Below are 25,000 nucleotides of genomic sequence, written 5' to 3' on the forward strand. Positions count from 1 at the left end.
CAGCTGAAAACACTGCTGTGTCCTGCATGATTGGTCAGAAGGTCTTGATTAATTCTCTATAACAGCAGCTCTGACAGTAGTGCAGGTTTATGTTAATACACTAGGTCCTATAGGTTATCGTTTCCATGGTAACAGAGATGTGTACGGTGCACGCTTCACATAACGGAACTAAAATAATCGATTGTACGGTGAAGATTTCTTTAAAGAAAAATGTTTTTGTGTGAGATTTCTGGAAGGAGTCTCCAGTGTCAGTGAGTCGATAGAGAGTCAATAGAGAAGCTGATGAACAGAAGTGACAACAGGACCTCACTCATCTCACTGGTGTTACACACACACACACACACACACACACCTCTCGCTCGCCTTCATGACATCAGCGATGTTGGAGAACAGAAAGTGCATGTCTGATTGGCTGAGAGTGTTAATGAGCTGTGGGTTCTGGAGGAAATGCGACTCCAAAAGCTCCAGACTTTTATAATACGATGCTTCTGAGGTCACCAACTCAAACATCGCCTTTAGAGAGAGAGAGAGAGAAATAAGAAGTGACAAGATTATCTATTGTTTTAATGTTTCAATAATACATTGTGTATGTGTGTATGTGTGTGTGTGTGTGTGCGCGCGTGTGTACCTCCTGCAGTATGACCTCTCGTTGAGGAAGTGTGTCTAAGAGGCCGCTCTCCTGCACGGCCTCGAGATTCTGCCATAAAGTCAGAGAGCGAGATGAGTTACGCAACTGCAGCTGCAGTGCCGGGGCTGTGACACCTGACCCCACTGTAACCCCTGACCCCACTGTGACTCCTGATCCTGCCTCAAGGGCCTTCTCAGGAAGCGCATCTCTCTGCCTTCTCTGTTCAATTTCCTGTTGTTCTGAAGTGTCACGATACTCCTGATACAGGAACACTAAATACACACACACACACACACACACACACACACACACACACACACAGATAATCAGTTTTAACCTTTTATAATCTGTTATAAGATGTCATAATCTGTAATAATCTCTTATACAATGTTATAATATGTTGTACACAGATTAGATCAGATCCACATGTATGATACCAGGCAATGAAATACAGTTAGCATCAAACCAAAAGTGCATTTTTTGCAGTACAAATTAATTTACATACAGTATGTAAACAGTACACAGGGAATGAGTTACAGTTAAACATTGGATTGTGGGCATAATTTATTCCGCAAAAAATGTAAAAAATGCTTTACGTGCACATACACATGGTCACAATGGTATAGTAAACAGTATACGCATGCATGGACGGTGACTATTCGAGTGAGGTACGCGCAGGCAGGTCTCTGAGACTGATTGGAAATGATTACCCACAATCCCATAGTGAGAGAGAGAGAGAGAGAAAACATTGGCCCAGGTGTGATCACATGCACTCAGCACACAAAGCGAACTCATACTATTCGTATTGCAAGATTGTGTTCATTTATCAAGTCACTCACAATCCAAGGTTTTACTGTGGATACAATGAGTGCAAATGATTTTAGATGGATGCAGTGAAGGAGGATATTGTATACCATGGTTATGATATTGTAGTTTGAGAAGATTATATATTATATTATAGAAGATTATATACATGTATGCAGGTACGATAAGGGAGTTTATTATATACAATATACAGTAAGTCGTGCCATCCAGTATCTATATTGTAAGAATCTATCTATAATCTGTATTGGTGATCTATTATGATCTATTATAACATGTTTATCTAATAATCTGGTATAATCTGGTATAATCTGGTATAATCTGGTATAATCTGGTATCACTATCTGATGCACAGAACCCTTTAAAATGAGTTCATTCCTTCTGCTGGATCTGTAGCGCTCACTGCCTGTGTGTTCTACTCGTCGATACGTCCTACAGCAGCAGAACTTCGCCCTCACACACACACACACACACACACACACACACACACGCACACACACTGATAACCACATTACATAGGAAACCTGTGTGTGTGTGTGTGTGTGTGTGTGTGTGTGGTCTCTGTAAAGGTGACTTTGCACTCAGTGAGATGTTGTATAACGTCCTTCAGGTGGGTGTGATTATATAAGGAGGAGAGAGAGAGAGAAATAAACTGACAGAAAGAGAGTAACGAAATATATTTTTCTATGAAAATTCTAACTGACTGTACACACACACACACACACACACACACACACACCTTCAGAAATACTTTAGTATTCATCAGTCATTTAATAATCACTTGCGAATACAGAAATATATTCAGACAGGTGGCCAAGTGTGTGTGTGCGTGCGTTCATGTGTGTGTGTGTGTGTTCATGTGTGTGTGTTCATGTGTGTGGATGTGTGTCTGTGTGTGTTCATGTGTGTGTGTGTGTGTGTGTGTGTGTTCATGTGTGTGTATGAGTGTCTGTGTGTGTTCATGTGTGTCTGTGTGAGTTCATGTGTGTGTGTGTGTGTTCATGTGTGTGTATGAGTGTCTGTGTGTGTTCGTGTGTGTGTGTGTGTGTGTGTGTGTGTGTGTGTGTGTGTGTGTTTCCACTCACCTATATTCTTGATGATGTTTAAGCCGTGGCTGAAGTTCTCCTGTGCTCTCTCTCCGCTTGTCACCATCCTGACAAACATTTAAAAAGTTCTCATTGTGTATACACACACACACACACACACACACACACACACACACTCTCTCTCTCTCTCTCTCTCTCTCACACACACACACACACACACACACACTCTGTCCCTCTTACCTGTTTGTGTTGTTCTGTGAGTTGACCATGCGCTGTGTGTGAGTGTAAGTGTGTGTATCGTTGTCCTGCATGCTGCAGGCTCGGCTGGTGTGTGTGCTCAGCTCCTCCATCTCTCCTCTGAGCCGCCAATCTCCTGTCTCTAACGGCGACCGAGAGGAAGCTCCACCCTCTCTAGCACTCCCGTTGCTTGGCAACGGTGCTCCATAACGTGGAGGCGATGGAGGGCTGAATAAAAAATAAACACAAACACTCAGTGATTATGCAAGCTGACCTTCATTTCAAATGTGTGTGTGTGTGTATAGCTGGGTGGCTGGGTGTGTGTGGGTGTGTGTGTGGGTGTGTAGGTGTAATGCTTTCTTTTTCCATCAGGGGGCAGCAGCTGTCTCCCCCCCCCCCCTTTTTTTTTACCTGCCTGCCCTTCTGTGTTTTCTCACCGTTGTGTGTGTTTTAGTGGAGATCTGACTGCAGCTCTGGTCCTGCTGGAGTCACGTGGTGTTCTGGGTGAGTGGGTGGGGCCTACGGAGAAATGGGTGGAGTTAATGCTGAACGAGGAAGTGAGACAAAGGTAAAGTGAAATAACACCAGTATACTGACACAGTTTATCTAGGTGTAGAATCGGGGACGGGGGACATGGAGAAGTAGGGACAGGGGGACGATATTGAAATGTCATGTCGCATTGTTACTTTGTCGCTCTTGTTCGCACATTTGCACGAGCACTTTATGTTGTCTCGTTTGTATAAAATGTAGCATTCTGTGTTAATTTAAAATGTCAATCTGTCTTGTCTCAGCTAGTCAGCTAATTAGGTCTCCACGTTAGCTAGTTAGTTTTATGTTGTATGTAGCACCTTGGTCCTGGAGGAGTGTGGTTTAGTCTCACTGTGAACTAGATTGTATATGGCTGAAGTGACAGTAAAAGTAAAAAACTTGACTTGACAATGAGAGAAGGACACTCACATATGATCGCTTTGGACCGCGCCCGGTGATGACTGCGCCCTCTTACCTCTGACCCCGCTGGCGAACCCACACTAGTTATATTGTTCCGTACATAAATAGACTTGCGCGTTAACCCTCTCTGATACAGCAGGGGGCAGTGTGCACATATTTGGTTTGCAAATAAACACAAAGAAGATAAAAGCACAAAGAAGTCGGTGCCTAATATTACTGATATTTTGGAGAGAGTGTCAGGACTGTCCCTCTGCTCTGCCATCATACTGTCTCAGCTCTGGGCGTGAGCCTCAGGGGACGAGATCAGCGCGCTGCATGTTTAAGGAGACGCTGATGACGTCACGTAATGAACATGCTCCACTCAATAAGTGCGCAGTAATGCGTTTTCATATGAATTCCAGCACTGTACAGGACAAAGTCCTAATCTGAAGCAGCCTTAGAGACAGAGAGACGTGGACTCAGAGACAAGGGGACAGGGTGATAGGGGAGTGGAGACATGGAGGAAAATGAGTATCGTCAGGAGACACGGTGTTCCTCTGGGTTCTCTCGGGCTGGAAGAGTGAGCTGTTGTGTAACATCCTTCAGGTGGGTGTGATTATATAAGAACTGGGACGGAGAGACAGACAGGAAAATGAGAGTGAGAAAGGAAGAGAGATTTAAACAGACGAATAAAAAGAACGAGAGAATATTTTTAGACAGAATGAAAGAGAAACTAAAACATGATAAAACACAGCTATAACACATGCAGAACAAACACTTCACCCAGAAACACGTGTGTGTGTGTGTGTGTGTGTGTCACAGAACCTCAAGGGGATCACGATTCATCAGTCAGAGAGTCGAACGTGTCCTGAAGGTGATCCAGGACCTTTTACTACTGATTAACTATTTTATCACTTTATGGATGATTTACTTATTTACTTTTACAAGGAAGTAAATTGTTCACTTTCTCTTATAGACTCTGTGTGTGTGTGTGTGTGTGTGTGTGTGTGTGTGTGTTCTATAGACTTTGGACTCAAATCAGCTTAAATCATAAAACATGTGACTGAAACAAACACACACAGACACACACAGACACACACACACGTTTAGCAAGTGAGACAACATGGCATTTTTCACTTTGACTGGAATTATTAGGACACACACACACACACACACACACACACACACACACACACACACACATTTACATTTAGGCATTTGGCAGAGCGACTTACATTTATTATTTTTTTTATCTCATTACACATCTGAGCAGTTGAGGGTTAAGGGCCGCGCTCAAGGGCCCAACAGAACACAAACAATAAACAACAAACAATAAACGCACACAAACAATAAACAAAAACAATATGCTACAATACTGATCTAATTAATAATCAATAAATGACGTGGCTCCACCCCCTCGCCACCTGACACACTGCACCATTACATAAAGGCTCCGATGTTGTTGACGTTTATTAACGAGTTTCACGTATCTTTAAATCGCGCGGTGTGATCATGGTGTAAATCACAGCAGAGGATTTGCGCGTTACAGTTTCACTCCCCTCCCACATGTGTGTTTTTTTTTGTTTTGAATAAAAACTGGGTGTGAAGGGTGTTAACTACCTGACCTTACTAATAACACAGGCAAAAAAAAAAAACAATTGAGGAGAACACACACACACATAGACAGACAGGCACACACACACACACACACACACACACATCACCAAAACACAAAACAATTAAACTTGTTCATCTGGTTTAGACTGCTTTGAGTTTTATGGCCGGGAAAACAGCATGTGTGTTGCGTTGTTTTGTGTGTGTGTGTGTGTGTGTGTGTGTGTGAGAGAGAGAGAGAGAAAGTAAATGAAGGACAGAGCGGGGTTGTTAAGAAAGAGCACATTATTATAGTATATATGAAGGTGATGAAGGGACGATCTGATCATTCTGATTCACACACACACACACACACACACACACTCACACACACACACACACACACACACATTTCATATTAACTTCCATGATTTCTTTTGATTGTGTGAAGCTGCTGTGTGACAATGACGATTGTTAAAATGCTAAACAAATAAAATTGAATTGAATGAAATGTCTGCCATCATTTGGCTACTAATTATTAAACTAGGCTAATTAGCTGCTAGCATAGCACTCTCAGCTAATGCTAAGTAAATGGATACATTCTTGCATGCATGTGTTACTGACCATCCATGTGTGTGTGTGTGTGATTACTGTGTTATACAAAATTGCAGTGTGTGATTATAGTGTGTGATTAGACTATAGCGAGTGTGTGAGTATAGTGAGTGTGTGTGCATGGTTAGAGTAGAGTAAGCGTGTGAGTATAGTGAGTGTGTGTGCATGGTTAGAGTAGAGTAAGCGTGTGAGTATAGTGAGTGTGTGTGCATGGTTAGAGTAGAGTAAGCGTGTGAGTATAGTGAGTGTGTGTGCATGGTTAGAGTAGAGTAAGCGTGTGAGTATAGTGAGTGTGTGTGCATGGTTAGAGTAGAGTAAGCGTGTGAGTATAGTGAGTGTGTGTGCATGGTTAGAGTAGAGTAAGCGTGTGAGTATAGTGAGTGTGTGTGCATGGTTAGAGTAGAGTAAGTGGTGAGTATAGTGAGTGTGTGTGCATGGTTAGAGTAGAGTAAGCGTGTGAGTATAGTGAGTGTGTGTGCATGGTTAGAGTAGAGTAAGCGTGTGAGTATAGTGAGTGTGTGTGCATGGTTAGAGTAGAGTAAGCGTGTGAGTATAGTGAGTGTGTGTGCATGGTTAGAGTAGAGTAAGCGTGTGAGTATAGTGAGTGTGTGTGCATGGTTAGAGTAGAGTAAGCGTGTGAGTATAGTGAGTGTGTGTGCATGGTTAGAGTAGAGTAAGCGTGTGAGTATAGTGAGTGTGTGTGCATGGTTAGAGTAGAGTAAGTGGTGAGTATAGTGAGTGTGTGTGCATGGTTAGAGTAGAGTAAGCGTGTGAGTATAGTGAGTGTGTGTGCATGGTTAGAGTAGAGTAAGCGTGTGAGTATAGTGAGTGTGTGTGCATGGTTAGAGTAGAGTAAGTGGTGAGTATAGTGAGTGTGTGTGCATGGTTAGAGTAGAGTAAGCGTGTGAGTATAGTGAGTGTGTGTGCATGGTTAGAGTAGAGTAAGCGTGTGAGTATAGTGAGTGTGTGTGCATGGTTAGAGTAGAGTAAGCGTGTGAGTATAGTGAGTGTGTGTGCATGGTTAGAGTAGAGTAAGCGTGTGAGTATAGTGAGTGTGTGTGCATGGTTAGAGTAGAGTAAGCGTGTGAGTATAGTGAGTGTGAACAAAGTTTGAACAATAAATAAAATCATAAAAATAAATAACAGTTTGTAGTTAGTAGTAACACAACTGCCCTACACTGACTGTAATAATAATAATAATAATAATAATAATAATAATAATAAATAAATGAATAAAGGTAAATGATGTCATACTCTCTTGTTCGTGGCCTTGTGCCTGTCTTTTCTTCCTCATGGAACGGTAAAAACGAGAGTTGCGTCTGATTGGTGCTCGTGTGTTTAGATGCTCTTCATCATCGTCATCCTCCTCATCATGGTGATGGGTAAGGGGGTTTGTAGGGGTGGTTTTGGCACTGAGCACATGACCCTTATTCCCCCACTTGCCCCGGAATAGGGCTGCGATTGCCATGGCACTGCCCTCTAAACTCGTGGGCATCAGTGACTCTGGGATCTGAGTGGCATGACCTCCATCTGATACACACAAAAGTAAGTTTGTAAGTTTTACAAATACACGCACACACACACACACACACACACACACACACACACACACACTATGCAGAACCTATACCCATGCTTTGGACACTGTACACATTGCATTTACTACACCTACAAAACACAGTAAATATTAAAAGTTTACACACCCTACACGCCTTTATAACCCGTAATATCCATGTGTTATAATCTGTTGAGACAATAGTAGAACGAAAACATGGCATCTTATTACCCAAAGGAACACCATACCTTAAAACTTTAATGAATTAAGAAATAATAAATATTAGGATCTTATTTATATACTGGTAATTAGCTAATAAACTTCTGACTTTACACTTACAGTAGACCCTTAAAACACACTCCTTATAGCAGGAATTTATTTTACTCCCTATCTGGTATCAGCCAAAAGAGGTCTGGTTCCTCTTAAGCTTTCTTCCTCATGATGTCCTAGATAGTTTTCCTTCAGCACCACAAATTACACTACACTACAATGCACTACACTACACAAACACTACACTGCACACTACAATGCATTTTCTTCTGAGTCTGGTTCCTCTCAAGGTTCCTCCATCACCTCCAGCTACTTATTATGGACAAACAGCTATAAATTTATATATTGTATATTTATTTTCAGATGTTATATGTCTCTGATAAAGCCGCTTTGTAAAAGTGGCTCCTGTTAAAATCACTATACAAAAAAAAAAGTCTATCAGTACTACACACAACACACAGAGTTGAAACAATCTGAAGCATTTTTGCAAGAAAGTGTGGAAAAACTAATGTCTTTCTGCTGTTCCCTCTCAGGCGTCGCCACAGTGAATCATCTCCCTCCATCGCACCCTATCCTCTGCTTCCTCTTCTCTCACAACAACTAACTTCATGTCCTCTCTCACTGCATCCATAAATCTCCTCTTTGGTTTTCCTCTAGACCTCCTGCCTGGCCGTTCCAACCTCAGCATCCTTCTACCGATATATTCACAATCTCTCCTCTGAACATACGCTACATATAACTACACTACACTACACACTACAGTACACTAGATTACACTACACTACACACCACACTACACTACACTACACACTACAGTACACTAGATTACACTACACTACACACCACACTACACTACACTACACACTACAGTACACTAGATTACACTACACACCACACCACACTACACTACACTACACACCACACTACAGTACACAATACACAACCCTGCACTACACATTACACTACACTACACACTACAGTACACTAGATTACACTACACTACACTACACACTACAGTACACTATACTACACTACACTACACACTACAGTACACTATATTACACTACACTACACTACACACCACACTACACTACACAATACACAACCCTGCACTACACATTACACTACACTACACACTACAGTACACTAGATTACACTACACTACACTACACACTACAGTACACTATACTACACTACACTACACACTACAGTACACTATATTACACTACACTACACACCACACTACACTACACAATACACAACCCTGCACTACACATTACACAACCCTGCACTACACATTACACTACACTACACACTACAGTACACTAGATTACACTACACTACACTACACACTACACTACACTACACACCACACTACAGTACACAATACACAACCCTGCACTACACATTACACTACACTACACACTACAGTACACTAGATTACACTACACTACACTACACACTACAGTACACTATATTACACTACACTACACTACACTACACTACACACCACACTACAGTACACAATACACAACCCTGCACTACACATTACACTACACTACACACTACAGTACACTAGATTACACTACACTACACTACACACTACAGTACACTATATTACACTACACTACACACCACACTACACTACACACCACACTACAGTACACAATACACAACCCTGCACTACACATTACACTACACTACACACTACAGTACACTAGATTACACTACACTACACTACACACTACAGTACACTATATTACACTACACTACACTACACACCACACTACACTACACACCACACTACAGTACACAATACACAACCCTGCACTACACATTACACTACACTACACACTACAGTACACTAGATTACACTACACTACACTACACACTACAGTACACTATATTACACTACACTACACTACACACCACACTACACTACACACCACACTACAGTACACAATACACAACCCTGCACTACACATTACACTACACTTCACACTACAGTACATATTACACTATACTACACACCACACTACAGTACATAATACACAACCCTGCACTACACACTACACTACACTATACTACACACCACACTACACTACACAACACACTACACACCACACTACACACCACACTACACTACACACCACACTACACACCACACTACACTACACACCAGACTACACACTACACTACATACTACATTACACTACACACCACACTACACAATATACAACCCTGCACTACACACTACACTACACTACACACCACAATACATTACAATACACACTAAACAACCCTACACATTACACCACACACTACACAGTACAATACACCACACACAACATGCTACACTATACTATACACTACATGACACTACACTACAATGCACTACTGAACACTGCACACTACACTAAACTACACACTACACTACACACTACACTATGCACTAAACTACACTACACTACACACTGCATTACACTGAACTACTTGCTACACTACACACTCTTTCATTTAACTTAACTTAATACTGATAAAGAACCTTATTAATTACCTTTTTGTGTGTGTGTATGTGTAAACGTATGTATTAAAAGAATAACTGATTTAAACTTTGAGTAATTGACTCCTATTTGTATAATGTGCATATTTCATGTATACACTATGAAATGTAAATTGTGTTCAGTTCTGTTACATATAATGAACATTGTGGAGTCACTGCTTACACATGGTGTACTCTCTCTCTCTCTCTCTCTCTCTCCACCTCAGGTATGGACACTCGTCCTTAAGACTGAACTCAAATCTCATACAGATATAAAATATAATAAAATAGATAAAACACTGATAAGAAATATATTGTCGCTAAACGACGCAGAAAAACTAGTTCATGCTTTTATCACCTCTAGGTTGGACTATTGTAATGCCTTACTGTCTGGTTGTTCAGCTAGATGCATAAATAAGCTTCAGCAAGTCCAGAATGCAGCAGCGAGAGTCCTCACTAGAACCAGAAGATATGAGCACATCACCCCTATCTTATCTTCACTTCATTGGCTCCCTGTGAAATTTCACATCCATTTTAAAATACTTTGACATGTAGAGCATTAAATGAAGCACTAAATTCTCTAATGAAACTACAGCAGGGGGAAGAGCTTTTTCTTACAAAGCCCTAAAGCTCTCTCTGTTAGTCATGCTGCCATAATCAGTCCTGCTGGAGTCCCTGCTCACACACTGCACAAATCACTGTACATCTTCTAACCCTAGCCCATCAAACACAGACCAAATTCGGCAGCAGCCTTGTTTTATTTGATTTGTGGCAACATGGAGTTTTTATTTTGATGGCTCATAGTTCAGCACGTATTAACTCTGTCCAGGATTCCCAGCAGATCCATAGTTCAGTAACCGCCGCTGTATGTTGTACAATTAACAAGCAGAAGCGTTTTGTCCATCCAAATGGCAATTACTGTAAACCACCTCATACACCGCTCTGCGACATCCGGGATATTCAGTAGAGGTCGAACCGTCGATGTTTATGGGGTTGAGAGCTTTTAGCAGACGCTAATATCCAGAGAAAACTCTTCACGCTACTGTACAAGGGCGAAAACATTTAGAACCTTTAGCCAAAATGGGTTACATCATTTGTTGGCAAGAATTAATAATAAAGTGAGCTGACACATCCGAAATATTAGAGAATTATAACTAACCACTTAGTTTTGCCAAAAAAAAAAAATAAAATCGGTGTATAGACGGGTCGTTTAAAATTTAACGCTGGTTTCTTTTTCTTAATGTTGTCTGTTATTATTCGCTCTGTCCTTCTGCCCTGAGCTTCCTGTACACTTTACTGTAAGAAGTCTTGTGGCGTCACTGCATGTTAAAGCTGTGTGTGAGGAGACACTCTCGGTGTTTTACAGGTTTTTATTAACACACACACACACACACACACACACACACACACACACACACACAGGTGAGAAGAAAATCAGCCTGTAAACTGGACATTCCTTATAATCTTACTCTAAACATCTACACACACACACACACACACACACACACACACACATTAAATATGAGGTGAATAAACCAGGTTCACTGTACATAAAGTATTCTATACACACTCTACACACACACACATGCACTACACACAGAACACACATTCTATACACACTGTACACACACTTACTAAATCCATTTAACACATGACCAAGACCTAACTGTACTACTACACACTATATGCACACACACACACACACACACACACACACACACACACACACACACACACACTCTCTCTCTATCACTCTGTTAGTTACCTGGTTTTTGAGTGTGTGTGTGTGTTTGTTAAACAGCCACAGTCCTCACTTGTCCCTGTCCCTGTCTGTGTTGTCTGTGTCTTTCTGTCTGTCCTCCTGACAGAGTCGTGAGTCAGTAAATCTGTTCTTCCTGTTTGACTCTGTCAATCTCACCTCCTCCTCCTCCACCCTTACCTTTCTCTCTCTCTCTCTCTCTCTCTGCCAAACCCTGCAAAATTCCAAGCCTCTCCCAATGTGTGTGTGTGTGTGTGTGTGTGTGTGTGTCTCACCTGAGACACAAACAAAGAATAGGTGTGTCAGATTCTTTTACTGCTTTTCTCTTCCCTCTCTCTCTCTCAGAAAACCCCCTGACGTCTCACGCCGCAGGCTCTTCACGTGAAAAGTGTGTGTGTGTGTGTGTGTTTGCTGAATAACTGCTTTATGTGTATGTTACACTCTGTACTTGCCTCACACCCTGAACACCTGATGAAGTTCAAAGGTCACGTCTCTAGAAGCTCCACTTTAAACTCTAACCTCCGCGGGCGTGACTGTGTGCAGCTCAGAGTAGAAAATCAGTTTCAGTAGAACATAGAAGGACCGAGCTACTACGACCCCTAATGACTACTAGTACACACTCCGCGCTGCCCCGTGGATGTGCTGCATGGATAGAAATGCTGTTAAACCCCAAGCAGACAGGATAGCTCTATGGCAATGGCAGTGTAAAGATCAAACACTGCCACCTGGTGGGCGGAGCTAAGAGGTCATGTATATTAGTTCAATCTGTGACCTCATTAGTGTAAGTAGTGATGAAGTGTCTTGTGTTCATTTTAGCTCTACTAGCATTAAATTAAATGGATTTTTCACGCTAAATGCATTAAGGAGATGAAGATGGATGAAGATTATGTTCTAATGTACCACAGAAGAAAACAACTGACATCACTGTAATGTGGATTTACACTGGAGATGAGACATCAACAAGAACAAACTAATTATAATCACACGTCTTCAAAAAGAGGAAATTTCAAGATATTGATATGTTTAAGATACTTTTCTTCTGTCTAAACCTCTGGATTTCCTCATAATTTTGGGCTTAAGTTTAAGGAAACTAATGATTCCTTTGTAAATTATCTATAAACTTTCCATATCTTGCTTTTAATTATAACAATGAGATCTCTATATTTCTATAAAGAAGACTCAAACATGACATTCACCAGCTTTGTACCTTGGAAATACAACATTAACGTATATCAAAATGGCTTTCATCAAAGCATAATCAACACGATAGTAAGAAAACTGTTGTTTAAACCCTCTGAGTGTCATTGTTTCCTAAAAATATGGATTTATTTCTCCTTTAGCAAAAGAATCAGAAGAAGAGAAATCGAACTAAAGAGATATTTTTGCAGTAATGGTGGATGTTTGATTTCTCCTTAACTGAAGATCCTCCAGCTAGAGTCTTCAAAAGTTTCGCTGTATCTCACGTCCTCCAGTGTCCTCCTGGAATGCTGTAATGCTGATTAGACAGGTATGTCTGAGTGCTGTCTGATCACCGGACCGAGTGAACACATAAAAGGACACAATAGTATATCAGCATTTCACATCATATACAAGAATTTAAATCGTCCAATGTATATTGCAAAACTTCCTGATGGATTGGACGTCTCACCTGGAGGCAGGTTGGAGGAAATGCGTGCAGATGATTATCTTTGGATGATACACAGTAAAGGTCTCAGGCTCATGCAAGCAACTGGTGTAGAGCAAGAAAGTGTTCACACGGCAATAAACAGTAATTCATGAGACAGAAAATCAATGAGAAAGTCCATAATCAGTGTGATCCCAGAAATCACAGGGTGTCTAAGACGTGCAGAGGACTGAGATCAAAGTGAACACGGGCTCCAGTGATATTTAAAGAAGTGTTTGCTGTTAGTTTGTAAAAACCTTTTCTTTGCCGGTGGATTAAAAACCATATGGTTATCTGATGGTTTGAGGCTTGTGTGTGGTTTCGTTCCTCACATGCTGTGTAAACACTCTGGTTTAATTACCCTACCTGATTAATTATCTGACACTCCTGTTATTTCAGCTTGGTGTCCTTGTGTTCTGAAGATGATCTCTCAATAAAATCGAAAGCTAAATCATGTCTCTAACATTCTTCGGAGTAATTTTACTCATGTCATTAATTATCTGTTAGGAAACAACTATTCAAATCAGGAAATAATTTACATAATCTTGAATTTTCATCAGCATTTCTTCTGATTATTTTGAGATGTTGTTATGATTATACACCAATGTTAATTGTTTTTCTATTAATGCAGGATATACGATAAAACCTTCTTAATAAAAGCTTCGTCTTCCTCTTCATATTCAGGAAGCGTTTGTGGTGCTCAGAGGAGCCGTGGACCTGGAGTTCACCCCGAGATCCTCACGGAGGAAATACAGAGATGGAGGACAGAAAGACATTATCATCTAGAGCTTTCCTCAGAAAACGAGTGAGACGAACACAGCGTGACTGCACACCCTGCCTGACTGGAGATCGTCTGAACCCAGAATGCTGAGAGCAAGTACACATTTACGGCTGTCATGTAACCTGTCATGTTAACTGTTCAGCAATTAGCACCGCCCTAACTGACGTGCTCATCAGGAGATGTTAATAGGGATGACTTGATAAAGCTATAAATCTATAAAACTATACTTAAAGTAATAAATGTTTTGTAGTTATTTTCTGTAGATATTTTGTAGTTTGTAGTAATAAATGTCCAGAGCTTTGTTTCTATTGTTTAAAGCACTTTACAAATACAGTTGTTGTCAGGTGTGCAGTACACCTTTTTGAGGCTTTGTGTGTAATTAGATTGTGATTCCAAACCGGAACTCAGAACCAGACTCAGAAAGAATTCAAACAGGAAGTGGTTCACCAGCACAACGTTTTTATTCAGTAAAAGGAGAACATCTGCAGCTGCACTGCGCTTTGTCACAAATGAGTGTGTGTGCACGCATAACTGTCTGTCTATCTGTCTGTTTCTAGCTGGGACAGCTTCCTGTTCACACACATACTTGTGAGTGCAAAAGTTTTGGCGACCATAATTCAATCATTATTTTACTTATCAGTGTCTCAGTGGATCCAGAGCCATTCCTGGGAACTCAAACACACACATACACACACACACACACACACACACACACACACACACACACACACACACACTAAATTGTGTCCCTTTACTCAACACATTCTGCACCAAACCCTCAGTGTGACAGTTGGCCTGTTGTTGTTGATTAATACATTTACACATCAGTTCATTGTTAACAGCAGTAAGTGTGTGTGGCCCCACCCACCTACAGTACCAGTTAAAAGTTTGGACACGCCTTCTAATATATTGGTTTCCTTTATTGTGTAATTTCTACATTATAGAAAAATACTATATTATACTATATTTATCCTTAAGCTACTGTTAGCAAGGTTAGCCTCACAGTGTAAATTCCACAAACAATCAAAAATTTTGCTTCAACAAACTTGAATTTTTAAATTAATAAAAAAATTGCAACACACATACAGTCGAGTCACAGACAGTCAGAACAGACCCACTTTTAAACTTCAGTCCTGATGGAAAGCTAGCTTTAAAATCAAAACTTCACACACACACACACACACAAACACACACACACAGACACACACACATGCATGACTAAATTGTAGGTCATGAAGGTCAGTTCATCTGGAAAGTTGCAGAAATTTATAATAAAGAGTGAAACCCCTCACACACGGTGATTGGACTCGCTCTAATGAAGAGGGTAGAGAAAGGTAGACCAGGACGTCTCTCTACCGCAGACAAGAGGTTTCATTAGAGTTACCAGCCTCACAAATCACCAAATTAACAGCAGCTTAGATCAGAGTCTACAGGAACGCTCCACATCAGCTCTTCGGAGATTATTTCATGCTTTGGACGCCTTCAGTGTGGCTCTATAATGTAGAAAATAATAAAGCCATTGAATTAGATGGAGCGAAGACCCCTGGTGTGAAATGCGGCAGTGCGATAACACCATGTGTCCGTATGTAAACATTCATCTTGTACAGATTCAGATTTTACATAACTCTCCTCCGCACTTAGTGTGTGTCTCTGTGTGTGCTGTGGATGAGTGTGCATTCTCTGGATAAGTGTGTATGCTCTGGATAAGTGTGTGTGCTGCGGATAAGTGTGTGCTCTGTGTGAGTGTGTTGGCTCTGGCGTCTTGCTGTGCTATCTGCAGGTTTTCTTTCAGTATGAAATAATAACAGACTGCATCGGCGAGGCAGTTCACGCTGCTCACACACAGACTGATGTGGACGAATTTACGCAGTCCATCGATGACATAATTGTGCTCGTTCAGTTTAACGTAGAAATAAATAAGCACTGCTATGTGATACGGAATGAAACACAAGAGGAACACCACCAGGTTGCTGAGCACGATCTTTACACTCTTGTTGTTTCGCAGTTTAGCATCATTAGGGTTCCTTTTGCGTAAATCGTGCAGGATTTTAATGACGAGCACTGAGCAAAGCACCATGACGACAGTGCTGCCCCAAAACACACACTCCACACACACTACGATCCACTGTTTCTTCCATGTGTGGTTGGAAAAGTTCTGGAAACAGAAGGATGCATTAATGCTGTCCTCATGCAAATCATATACTGTGCAGCTAAACCCAAACAGTAACATCCACATGACAGCGCAGACGAGCGCAGCCTTCCGTTTGGATCGCAGGCGCTGGAAGGGGAATTGCAGAGCCACGTAACGATCCACGGAGATGCACACACTCAGCAGGATGCTGCCATACATGTTGACATACACAAGACTCTCAAACAGGGAACAGGCAAAGCGTCCGAGATTCCACTTCTGGCCATAAGCCATGATTTTGAAGGGCAGTGCAAAAAGGAGAAGGCAGTCACTAATGATGAGGTTCAGGAGGTAAACAGTGGATTCGTTCCAGCGACGAACATGGAAGAAGAGCTGCCACAGGGCAGCCACGTTTAACGGAAAACCAGCAGCCAGGATGGGAATGTAAAACCCAAACTGAACCGATTTTACCCATGTGTCGTTCATGCTGAAAAAGAAGAGAAAGACATGCTTTAGCAAGATAAATGAAACACACTTAAACAAAGCAAGAAGAACACACTCTGATGCACAGAGAAACATCCTGTATGTTTGGTGTCCTTCTCAGCCCTACCTCAAGCACCAGTTAGTCCAGAATCCAGCAGCCAGAGATATGAGAGCCAGAAGATATGACCACACCATCCCTGTCTTATCCACACAGCACTGGCTTCAAGTGAAATTTCTAATTGATTTTAAAATATACTAAATGGTCTCATGCCATGGCAGAAGAGTGAACTGCAAGTATTTTATCATGGATTAAAAGGTGCAGGCTGCTTGTTGGTATCTTGTATAAAGAAAACTGTTTCGTGTATAAATTTAGGCTGACCAGCTATTTTTAAAGAAGCAGATCTAGCTTCTTCTCTCCCTCCCCATAATCTCCTCTTTGCCTTTTGCTGTACATGCACTCCTGATGTCTGATGTGATGTTGGTGTCTGATTCTGACATGTCTCTCTTTCTGTGGCTCCTCTCTCCTTATTCCTTCTGTCTCACTCTCTGCACCTACATATTTCCCATAAATGTGTCTAGGTCTTTCCTGTTCCTCAAGATCAAATATCATTATGATCTTTTAGATTCATTTCTGAGCTGCTACTGTAATCTTAAGAACTGTCATGTGTTCATCCCAGGTTCGGTACAGAACGGCTTGTCTTCACTCTTTTACACCTGAAGACTGTAATCTGTTATAATAAAATTACCCGGTTTCTTGTGTTTAAAAATTAATAAAATGAAAAATAAATTTAATTAAATTCTAGTTCCTGTTCGACTTTACATTCTATGTTAAAATCTGCTTTTGGTCTGGTTAGATTTACAGGTTTTGTCTTGAACCCAGGTCCAATTCATCATGTTTCCGTACCTGGTTCCATCCTAATGAAGACCGGGAAATAAAGGAAACTGACCTGATTTGAGATCAGAGAGGTTCTAACTATATGATCAGATTCTCACATCTCAACTGTTAAACTGTTAAATGTCAACATTTTAGACATGAAGCAGGGAGTCCGATCCACTTCTTTATTTAACAAGTTTTTCGAACAGAGTCTTCCTTTCTCAATGAATGAGTGCGGCTTGGTTCTGAGAGCTGTTACAGTAAATGTTTTAGTTTCAGTTAATCAGATGTTTTTTTCTTTAAATAGAATTTTTATTTCCCCTCACCCACACACAATTTGACACATGCACACACACATGAAACCTTCATTAGAGATGACAAAGACCACGTGGCACGTTAGAATGATGATTGCAGAGTTACAGAATACAAAATCAAAAAAGCAAAACCTCACTAATTTAATTTTATAAATTACTTTAAAAAACCCTTACCTACTTGTTTTCTCTAAATCGTCCCCGTGTTCTGTGTTTTCTTTTCAGATCTGTAGCGCTTAGTAAGAACAGAACCGTGACGATTTATATTCATTTAAACTTCATGACATGTTTATTGTCTGAAAAAATCTGTAAAATAACAATAATTTAAACAATATTCAAGGTAAAACGTCACTTACCCGAAAACCTTCGTTCCCCCGAAAATACCACTGCCATCAAAGACATTCAACTTCTGGGTTCTAACTTCCTTACTGCTTCTCTGTGTTGGTCTGAGAAAAACCATCAGGCTGTGAAAGGGCATGGAAGAAATGTGGAGGTGTGAGAGAGAGAGAGAGACAGAGAGAGAGAAAGAGAGAGAGAGAGACAGAGAGAGAGAGAGAGAGAGAGAGACAGTCAGAGAGATAAACTTAAGGATTTATTATACCTCCAACTTTTAAATTAATGGTATGATGTTTCTTATAATAACACAGAACACTGACCTTCTCTCTGGATAAGAGACTTTGGTGTAAGTGTAATATAAATCATAATAATGATGATGAAAAAGAACAAGATATAAAAAAAAAGAGTGAAAGAGAACGACAGGCTGAAAGAGAGGCAGAGAGATTTTCGTTTTCTTTCTCTCTAGCACAGTGACCTACTTTAAATGTTAAACAACTGTGGGTGAGCAGTGTTGTGCCAGCCTTAATGAACACACGGAAATACACACGCCCACCCACACACACACACACGCGCACACACACACACACACACATAAACCAAATGTTAAATCATCAATCATGAAATCATCAAATACTGATAATGTATCACATTGAAATGACATTCACAGCTGATTTGTGGAAGAATTCTTAGAATAATGCAGAAATAAAATGTTTTAAAATAGAACTATAGATTAGATTACAATCAGTAAACACACATGCGGACATAAAGTACACTCTTTATCTGCTGGTCAAATCACACTGAGAGGCATAACCACATAACTGTAAACACCTGCAAACGTAACACTACAGAACCACAGGAAGACAGACGTGGAAGGAAAAGAGAGCGAGTGAGAGTAAAAATTTCAAGTTAGCATTAAATGAAGTTAAAGGGCAGCAACAGGGTGAGAAACTAAGTAACAATTGTCTCCTGTCAGCCTCACGATGATCGGGAATCACAGCATGGCTCTAGGTCTTTTCTTACCTGGGAAAGAATGTCCCGTACAGACATTCTACTGGTGTCCCACCTGGCTCAGTGCTGAAGCCTCTTTCTTTTCCCTCTTTACACACTTTGTGTGAGATCATATCCTCTAAACCTGCTCTCCAACCCTACACTCAATTCAGGACAGGACACTTGTTTGCCTTTGTACAGTAATTTGACCATGCCTGCAATTTGCTTTTACTGAAATACAAACAAAGATGTTGCATGAAGCAACTGTATCACCAGCGGTCACATGATAGACTGCCCAATCAGAAGCCATGCTGCAGGATGTGCTGAGTGAGAGGCATTCATGGCTGAGTTACATCCTGTAGACTAGGATACACAGTATAAAAAAATCCGAAAAAAATAAATAAAATAAAAATAAAGGCATAAGTACAGAGAGAAGTCTCAGCTTCAAGGAGTGCTGACCAAGCACTTACATACATCTTCGAAGTTCTCTACACCCAATTTCATCTCTAACTGAGGCACAGGAGCTATGTGAGAGTGAAACGTAGGGACACCATAGTCACCCTCAGGTTCAGGAAGCAGGACCTGTTTTCCTCTATCTGCTGTTGGATTCTAAAGATTTTAACTAGTTGGCCACAGATGTTAAAATTTTACACATTTACCTCCCACACCCTCATCCTCAACACTGGATTCACCAAGGCTATGTCTTAAACCATCTTCTGTAACCCCAGTACACACACCATACACGTTGTGAGACGAAATTTACAAATTTAATACCATTAAATAGGTTTCAGACAGCTTGATCAACGAGAGCCACTCCCAAAAGTGGCTGGCCAACAAGCTGTGCCTGAACATGAACAAGACTAAGGATCTCAGAAAGGAGCATCAGAGGACATACAAAGCTCTCATGATCAATGGGGAGAGTAAGCATATTCAGGTATTCCATAACTGCTGGCTTATTTTTTTATTTAGAAAAAGTCCTGCCCCATGTAGTCTTCATTACATAAGGCATCAACAAATAGCCTGGACCTTTTAATCAACATAGGCATGAACAATAATAATTTGCTGTGACTACATGTGATTGCAATCGCTCCAGTAGTTTTAGGACTAAGATTGCCCAAACCTTTTTCATACTCAAGTCATTGCACTTCTGATTTTACAGCACACAGTTATACAAGGGATTTATTTATGGTTGTACTATTTGGTATCACCCAAATGTTATTTTGGTTTATTGCCCTCACCTCTCATTTTCAGGACAAACTGATAAAGCAATACAACTGTTAACTATTTTTTTTTTATTCAGATTTAAAAAAATTTTCTGCAAGGCAAATTATTGTACTTGTATATTTTAAATGAAAATGTAATTTGAGCGTTTAAAATCCAATGCAAAAATATGTACATACTAAATTGCTGTTAAAAGTGTAAATTCAATTGTTAAAATTACCATCTTTATTATTTTTCAACCTCACACATTCAGGTTGACAAAATTTGAGCAATGGATTGCAGATTGCTGCAGTTCGTACTGTAGTCTACCTTTTCCCTTTCTCTTATTTCCTTATAATTTTTAATGCAAATACAGTCATGCCTAGTAGCTAGAAGTTTTAAATCTAGCATGCTGTTGACACTTCGTTGAATTTATATCGCTAAATATTTTTGCTGCTCTTTCATCTTTCCATTACAACATGCCTATTTACTTTATCCTCACATCACATGTATAAATGCACTCTAAACTTGACAAAACACAGCAATAATCAAAAGTAATGGACTTTTCACTACTAATTCCTTATACAGCAGTTTAAAAAAAACTAAACAACAAAGAGCATGTGGTAAAAATCATCCAATATTCATTATAAATAAAAATACCTTAAACCTTGTCCTTCTGCAGCACTTGTCCATGTTTGTGCAATAATTAGGTAGAGTATACCTGCTACTGAAGCAGTCATGTAAAGTCATGCAAATATTCATGCTGCTTCATTCATATGCTGCTACATTAGACTATGCAAACCGTATGCTCTATCAATTTTTATTTAAGTGTACATTATATGTATTTGTCGTAATCATCACCATTCACTGTATAAAGGGTGGATAAAAAATAACTAGGCAATATTTAATGGCTGTTGATCTTGTAGCATCACTGGAGCACCACCCCATGGTGCACCACCCCGTTTTGCTCTCTTATGGTCAGAAGATCATTTTCCAGGACGTTGGACGACGTGGATCTCATGAATGGCCTCCAAGAAGTCCAGCTCTCACTCAATGTGATGCTTTGCTGTCGGGCGATACAAAGGAGGAGGTGTACAGGACAAGCTTCGCACACTGGAGGACTTGGAAGTACGGATTCAGGAGGTTCTCAGCAATATCCCAAACTATGTCCTTCAGAAGACTGTGCATTAAATCCCCGGGTGTTTGAGGAAACTGGTTGATGCCACTGATGCGTATCTTGAAATTTGCTTTCTAATTTAATATATAATAAAGTACATGTCCAATTTGTTTCAATAAATTTTGTATTGGAAATACAGTATGGACCTCATTACCAATTTTTAATGCCTAGTAAGTTTTCACCCACCCTTTATTCGACAATTCTATCATGTATATAGTGTTTATAGCTTATAGTTTAGTTTTAGGCCAAATGTCTTTCACTTTTATTGTCTTGTAAACTTTTAAAATTACAATATTATTCTGTTCTTTCATGACACCTTTACCGAGTCAAGTTCCTTAAACACCTGGTACTTGGCAAATTAACAGATTCTGATTTGGTTTAACTTTAGTAAAGAAAAAGTTACCTCGCATCACTTATGGATATTCATCATGAACTTATGCTATTAAATTAATTTTTATAATGGGAGGCTATTCACTCACTCATTCACCATCTACAGTGCTTAATCCTGTATTCAGGGTCGTGGGGACCTGGAACCTATCCCAGGAGACTTAGGGCACGAGGCAGGGGTACATCCTGGACAGGGTGCCAATCCATTACAGGGCACACACACATACTCACACACTATGGGCAATTTGGGAATGTCAATTAACCTAACCTACATGTCTTTGAACTGTGGGAGAAAACCGTAGTACCCGAAGGGAAACCCACCAAGCACGAGGAGAACATGCACACTCCATGGGGGCACTTTACAGTAGGGCACAAAAAGCACAAAACAGTTAATGTCAGTAATTAGTTTTCTCTTACATGACAAAACACGCCTAAAACTCAGGAATTGTAAACTTCTGTGGAAAATTTCTGAACATGCATAGCAGCATGGATTGAGCAGTGTGATACCAGAGTACTGCAGACCTAACCCTAACCCCAACCCTAACTCTGACGCTATGTCTAGCCGATTTCATTCATGCTAAATGTTCATTCTTGTCCAGCAATTTCACTGCTGAAAAGAACAAAAACATTATTAAAATTTTTTTTTATGTCATTAAAACATGAAACTTTTGGGTACCACAGTCTTATACTCATTTGTTTTTCTTTATTACAAATTTATAAATTTGTAATAATACTGTTTTTTATTTTTACTGTACTTTTAATTTTAATCAATATAAATTCAACAGAGTATAAACAGCACGATTGTTTGCTGCTACTGTTGGGGAAATTAATTCAATCCTGTTACTGAACGTTCTGGAGAGAAAAGTCATCACGATCGCTTTTTAATGAAAAAGAGCTCTGGCTTTGTTGTTAAGATAGCAATAACATTGGGGGTTTCCTGTAGCAAGGGAGTATTTTAGTAGATTTAGTGTTTTTTTTTGCCACTCACCTGCCAATCCAGACAGTTACTTAGATAAGCTATGTTCCAACTGGCAAATTTAATCGACTGCAATTTTAATACCTAAAATCTTGTCAGCCTGAATCTGTGAGGATGAAAAATAATGAAAATTGTATGAATATATTTTCTAACAGTAATTTAGTTCAGTAATTTAGGTCAGTATTAAAGCATTGGATTTTAAATGCCTGAATTCCATTTCACTCACAAACTGAGTGTGTTTCATCAATGTAAAGCATAAAGAAACAAACACAGATTAGGTGTTTTGGTTCCACATGTGTATATATACTCTCGCGAGACTGCGCCTCCAAATCAGTGGGAAATCCTGGTGATGCAGTGGGGTCAGCTGACCTCATTTAAAGGGAACCCGGGAAGACTTTGGGGTGGGGGTGGGGGGGTTAGACAACGGTACATGGTGTTTACTGTGCGCTAGAATGGACGCCATTTTGTCTCAGAGCTTTATCATTCATAATTTCTCCTTCATCCCACACAAACAAACACACACACACACACACACACATACAATATATCAAACTTTAGACATTTTATACCTTCACTTACACATTGAAAATATTGTTTATAAATGTAAATACTGCTATCTGGTGCACTGCAGTGTCTATTCTTTTGGACAATACACGTGATCTACAGAAAATTCATAACTCAAATGTCTGTATGTCTGGATTTACTGTATACTGTTAATCTCTTTGGCCTTAATTAAGAAAAGACAATTTGTGTCTTAATATTTGTAAATAATTTTATAGAAATAATCCACAGATGTCTTCAGTAAGAGAAAGAATAAGACAGTTTTAATGTGTGTGATTAATTTATTTTGCTCAGATGTTCAGCTACATTACTCAGATTGGGAGAGATTCAAAAAGTCACACAGTCCACATTTAAAAGGATTTTTTCAAATTTACATTAAATCATTTACTGTTTAATATCTAAATGTGTAAAGATTCATGCAGGGTGAAGATAACCTAAACCATTAAGCTACAGAAATGACGATCAGCGGATAACGAACACGGGTACAGGGTGTTTAGATCTACAGGAAGTGAACGAGTGCATAGTCTGAAGCATAAACCTCTCCTGTGTTAATAATCCATTAGACAACAATCTGCGATGTTCTTGTTCACAACATGGTCAGGTTTTGCGACTACACTTCTCCCGCAGATGTTTTCAGAGAGTGCTATGTTTTTTAGCCAACTAGCGCTAGTTAAATATGTGGTTCAGTGTGAAGATATTCTTACATTAACATGATTATACTTCATATTATAGCAGAAATAATGGGAGTGTAATATCAGGACATACAGACAGTGCTACTGCGTGATTAATGGGCTTAATGGAATTAATGGGATTTTTTTAACAAGAAACCAATTAAAGCATGATAGCAATAAACAGGTCATTAAGAGTGATGTGACATGAGGTGGGTGTTAAGGTTCAGGGCGTGTCACAAATCAGCGTGTCCATCACGAACGTGTTCTCAAAGTGTCGGATGGAGTGACAGGTCTGCTCCTCACGCTTGGCGATACCTGCAGCAGGAAACATTATTCTGGATGAAAACACTAGATTTATGGGCACCAACAACACCAACAACACCAACAACACCATCAACAAAAAACAAAACATGGCTTCTTTAAAGGTGACGGTTTGCGCAACAAAACACACTCACACTGTAATCACACACTCGC

At 40.0% G+C, this 25,000-nt stretch overlaps 3 protein-coding genes across 7 annotated transcripts in view; all 3 read right to left on the bottom strand.

Moving 5' to 3' along the window:
- Positions 1-12,346, bottom strand: part of ngef (neuronal guanine nucleotide exchange factor) — a 16,665-nt gene extending 4,319 nt beyond the window's left edge. For 2 of the 3 annotated variants that reach the window (XM_053486196.1, XM_053486194.1), the window contains exons 1-7: positions 11,998-12,140; positions 7,120-7,395; positions 3,171-3,252; positions 2,737-2,961; positions 2,536-2,603; positions 629-900; positions 353-513 (exon numbers count right to left, since the gene is read on the bottom strand). In XM_053486196.1, coding sequence (XP_053342171.1) covers positions 353-513; positions 629-900; positions 2,536-2,603; positions 2,737-2,961; positions 3,171-3,252; positions 7,120-7,360 — 1,049 coding nt within the window. In that variant the 5' untranslated portion in view covers positions 7,361-7,395; positions 11,998-12,140. Of the gene's footprint in view, positions 1-352; positions 514-628; positions 901-2,535; positions 2,604-2,736; positions 2,962-3,170; positions 3,253-7,119; positions 7,396-11,997; positions 12,141-12,266 lie in introns of those variants that run through there. The other variant, XM_053486195.1, reaches the window with a different exon arrangement.
- Positions 12,347-14,902: 2,556 nt separating this feature from the next.
- On the bottom strand, positions 14,903-18,927 carry gpr55a (G protein-coupled receptor 55a). 3 transcript variants are annotated; one of them, XM_053486880.1, is made up of 3 exons: positions 18,888-18,927; positions 18,588-18,695; positions 14,903-17,050 (listed from the first exon to the last, which is right to left on the bottom strand). In XM_053486880.1, the coding sequence occupies exons 2-3, from the start codon at positions 18,689-18,691 to the stop codon at positions 16,045-16,047; spliced, it is 1,110 nt and encodes a 369-aa protein (XP_053342855.1). In that variant the 5' UTR covers positions 18,692-18,695; positions 18,888-18,927; the 3' UTR covers positions 14,903-16,044. The 3 variants fall into 3 exon arrangements, with proteins under 3 accessions (XP_053342855.1, XP_053342857.1, XP_053342856.1); XM_053486882.1 differs by lacking the exon at positions 18,888-18,927 and adding an exon at positions 18,409-18,458 and having other exon boundaries at positions 18,588-18,668; XM_053486881.1 differs by lacking the exon at positions 18,888-18,927 and adding an exon at positions 18,409-18,466 and having other exon boundaries at positions 18,588-18,665.
- Positions 18,928-24,116: 5,189 nt separating this feature from the next.
- The window catches only part of itm2ca (integral membrane protein 2Ca), a 4,245-nt gene continuing 3,361 nt past the window's right edge, over positions 24,117-25,000 (bottom strand). Inside the window, exon 6 of the mRNA XM_053486795.1 lies at positions 24,117-24,841. Within this exon, the coding sequence (XP_053342770.1) occupies positions 24,750-24,841 (92 nt within the window). The 3' untranslated portion in view covers positions 24,117-24,749. The remainder of the gene's footprint in view (positions 24,842-25,000) is intronic.

Source organism: Clarias gariepinus, chromosome 25, assembly GCF_024256425.1.
Source record: "Clarias gariepinus isolate MV-2021 ecotype Netherlands chromosome 25, CGAR_prim_01v2, whole genome shotgun sequence".
Classification (NCBI taxonomy): Eukaryota; Metazoa; Chordata; class Actinopteri; order Siluriformes; family Clariidae; genus Clarias; species Clarias gariepinus.

What these genes read in the sequence shown, in the direction of transcription:
- gpr55a (XM_053486880.1), bottom strand. Translation starts at nt 18,691, where the DNA reads ATGGTTTTTCTCAGACCAACACAGAGAAGCAGTAAGGAAGTTAGAACC. An exon ending in GGGGGAACGAAGGTTTTCGG is followed by an intron (nt 17,051 to 18,587) that starts GTAAGTGACGTT and finishes CTTCTTTTTCAG; the next exon opens with CATGAACGACACATGGGTAA.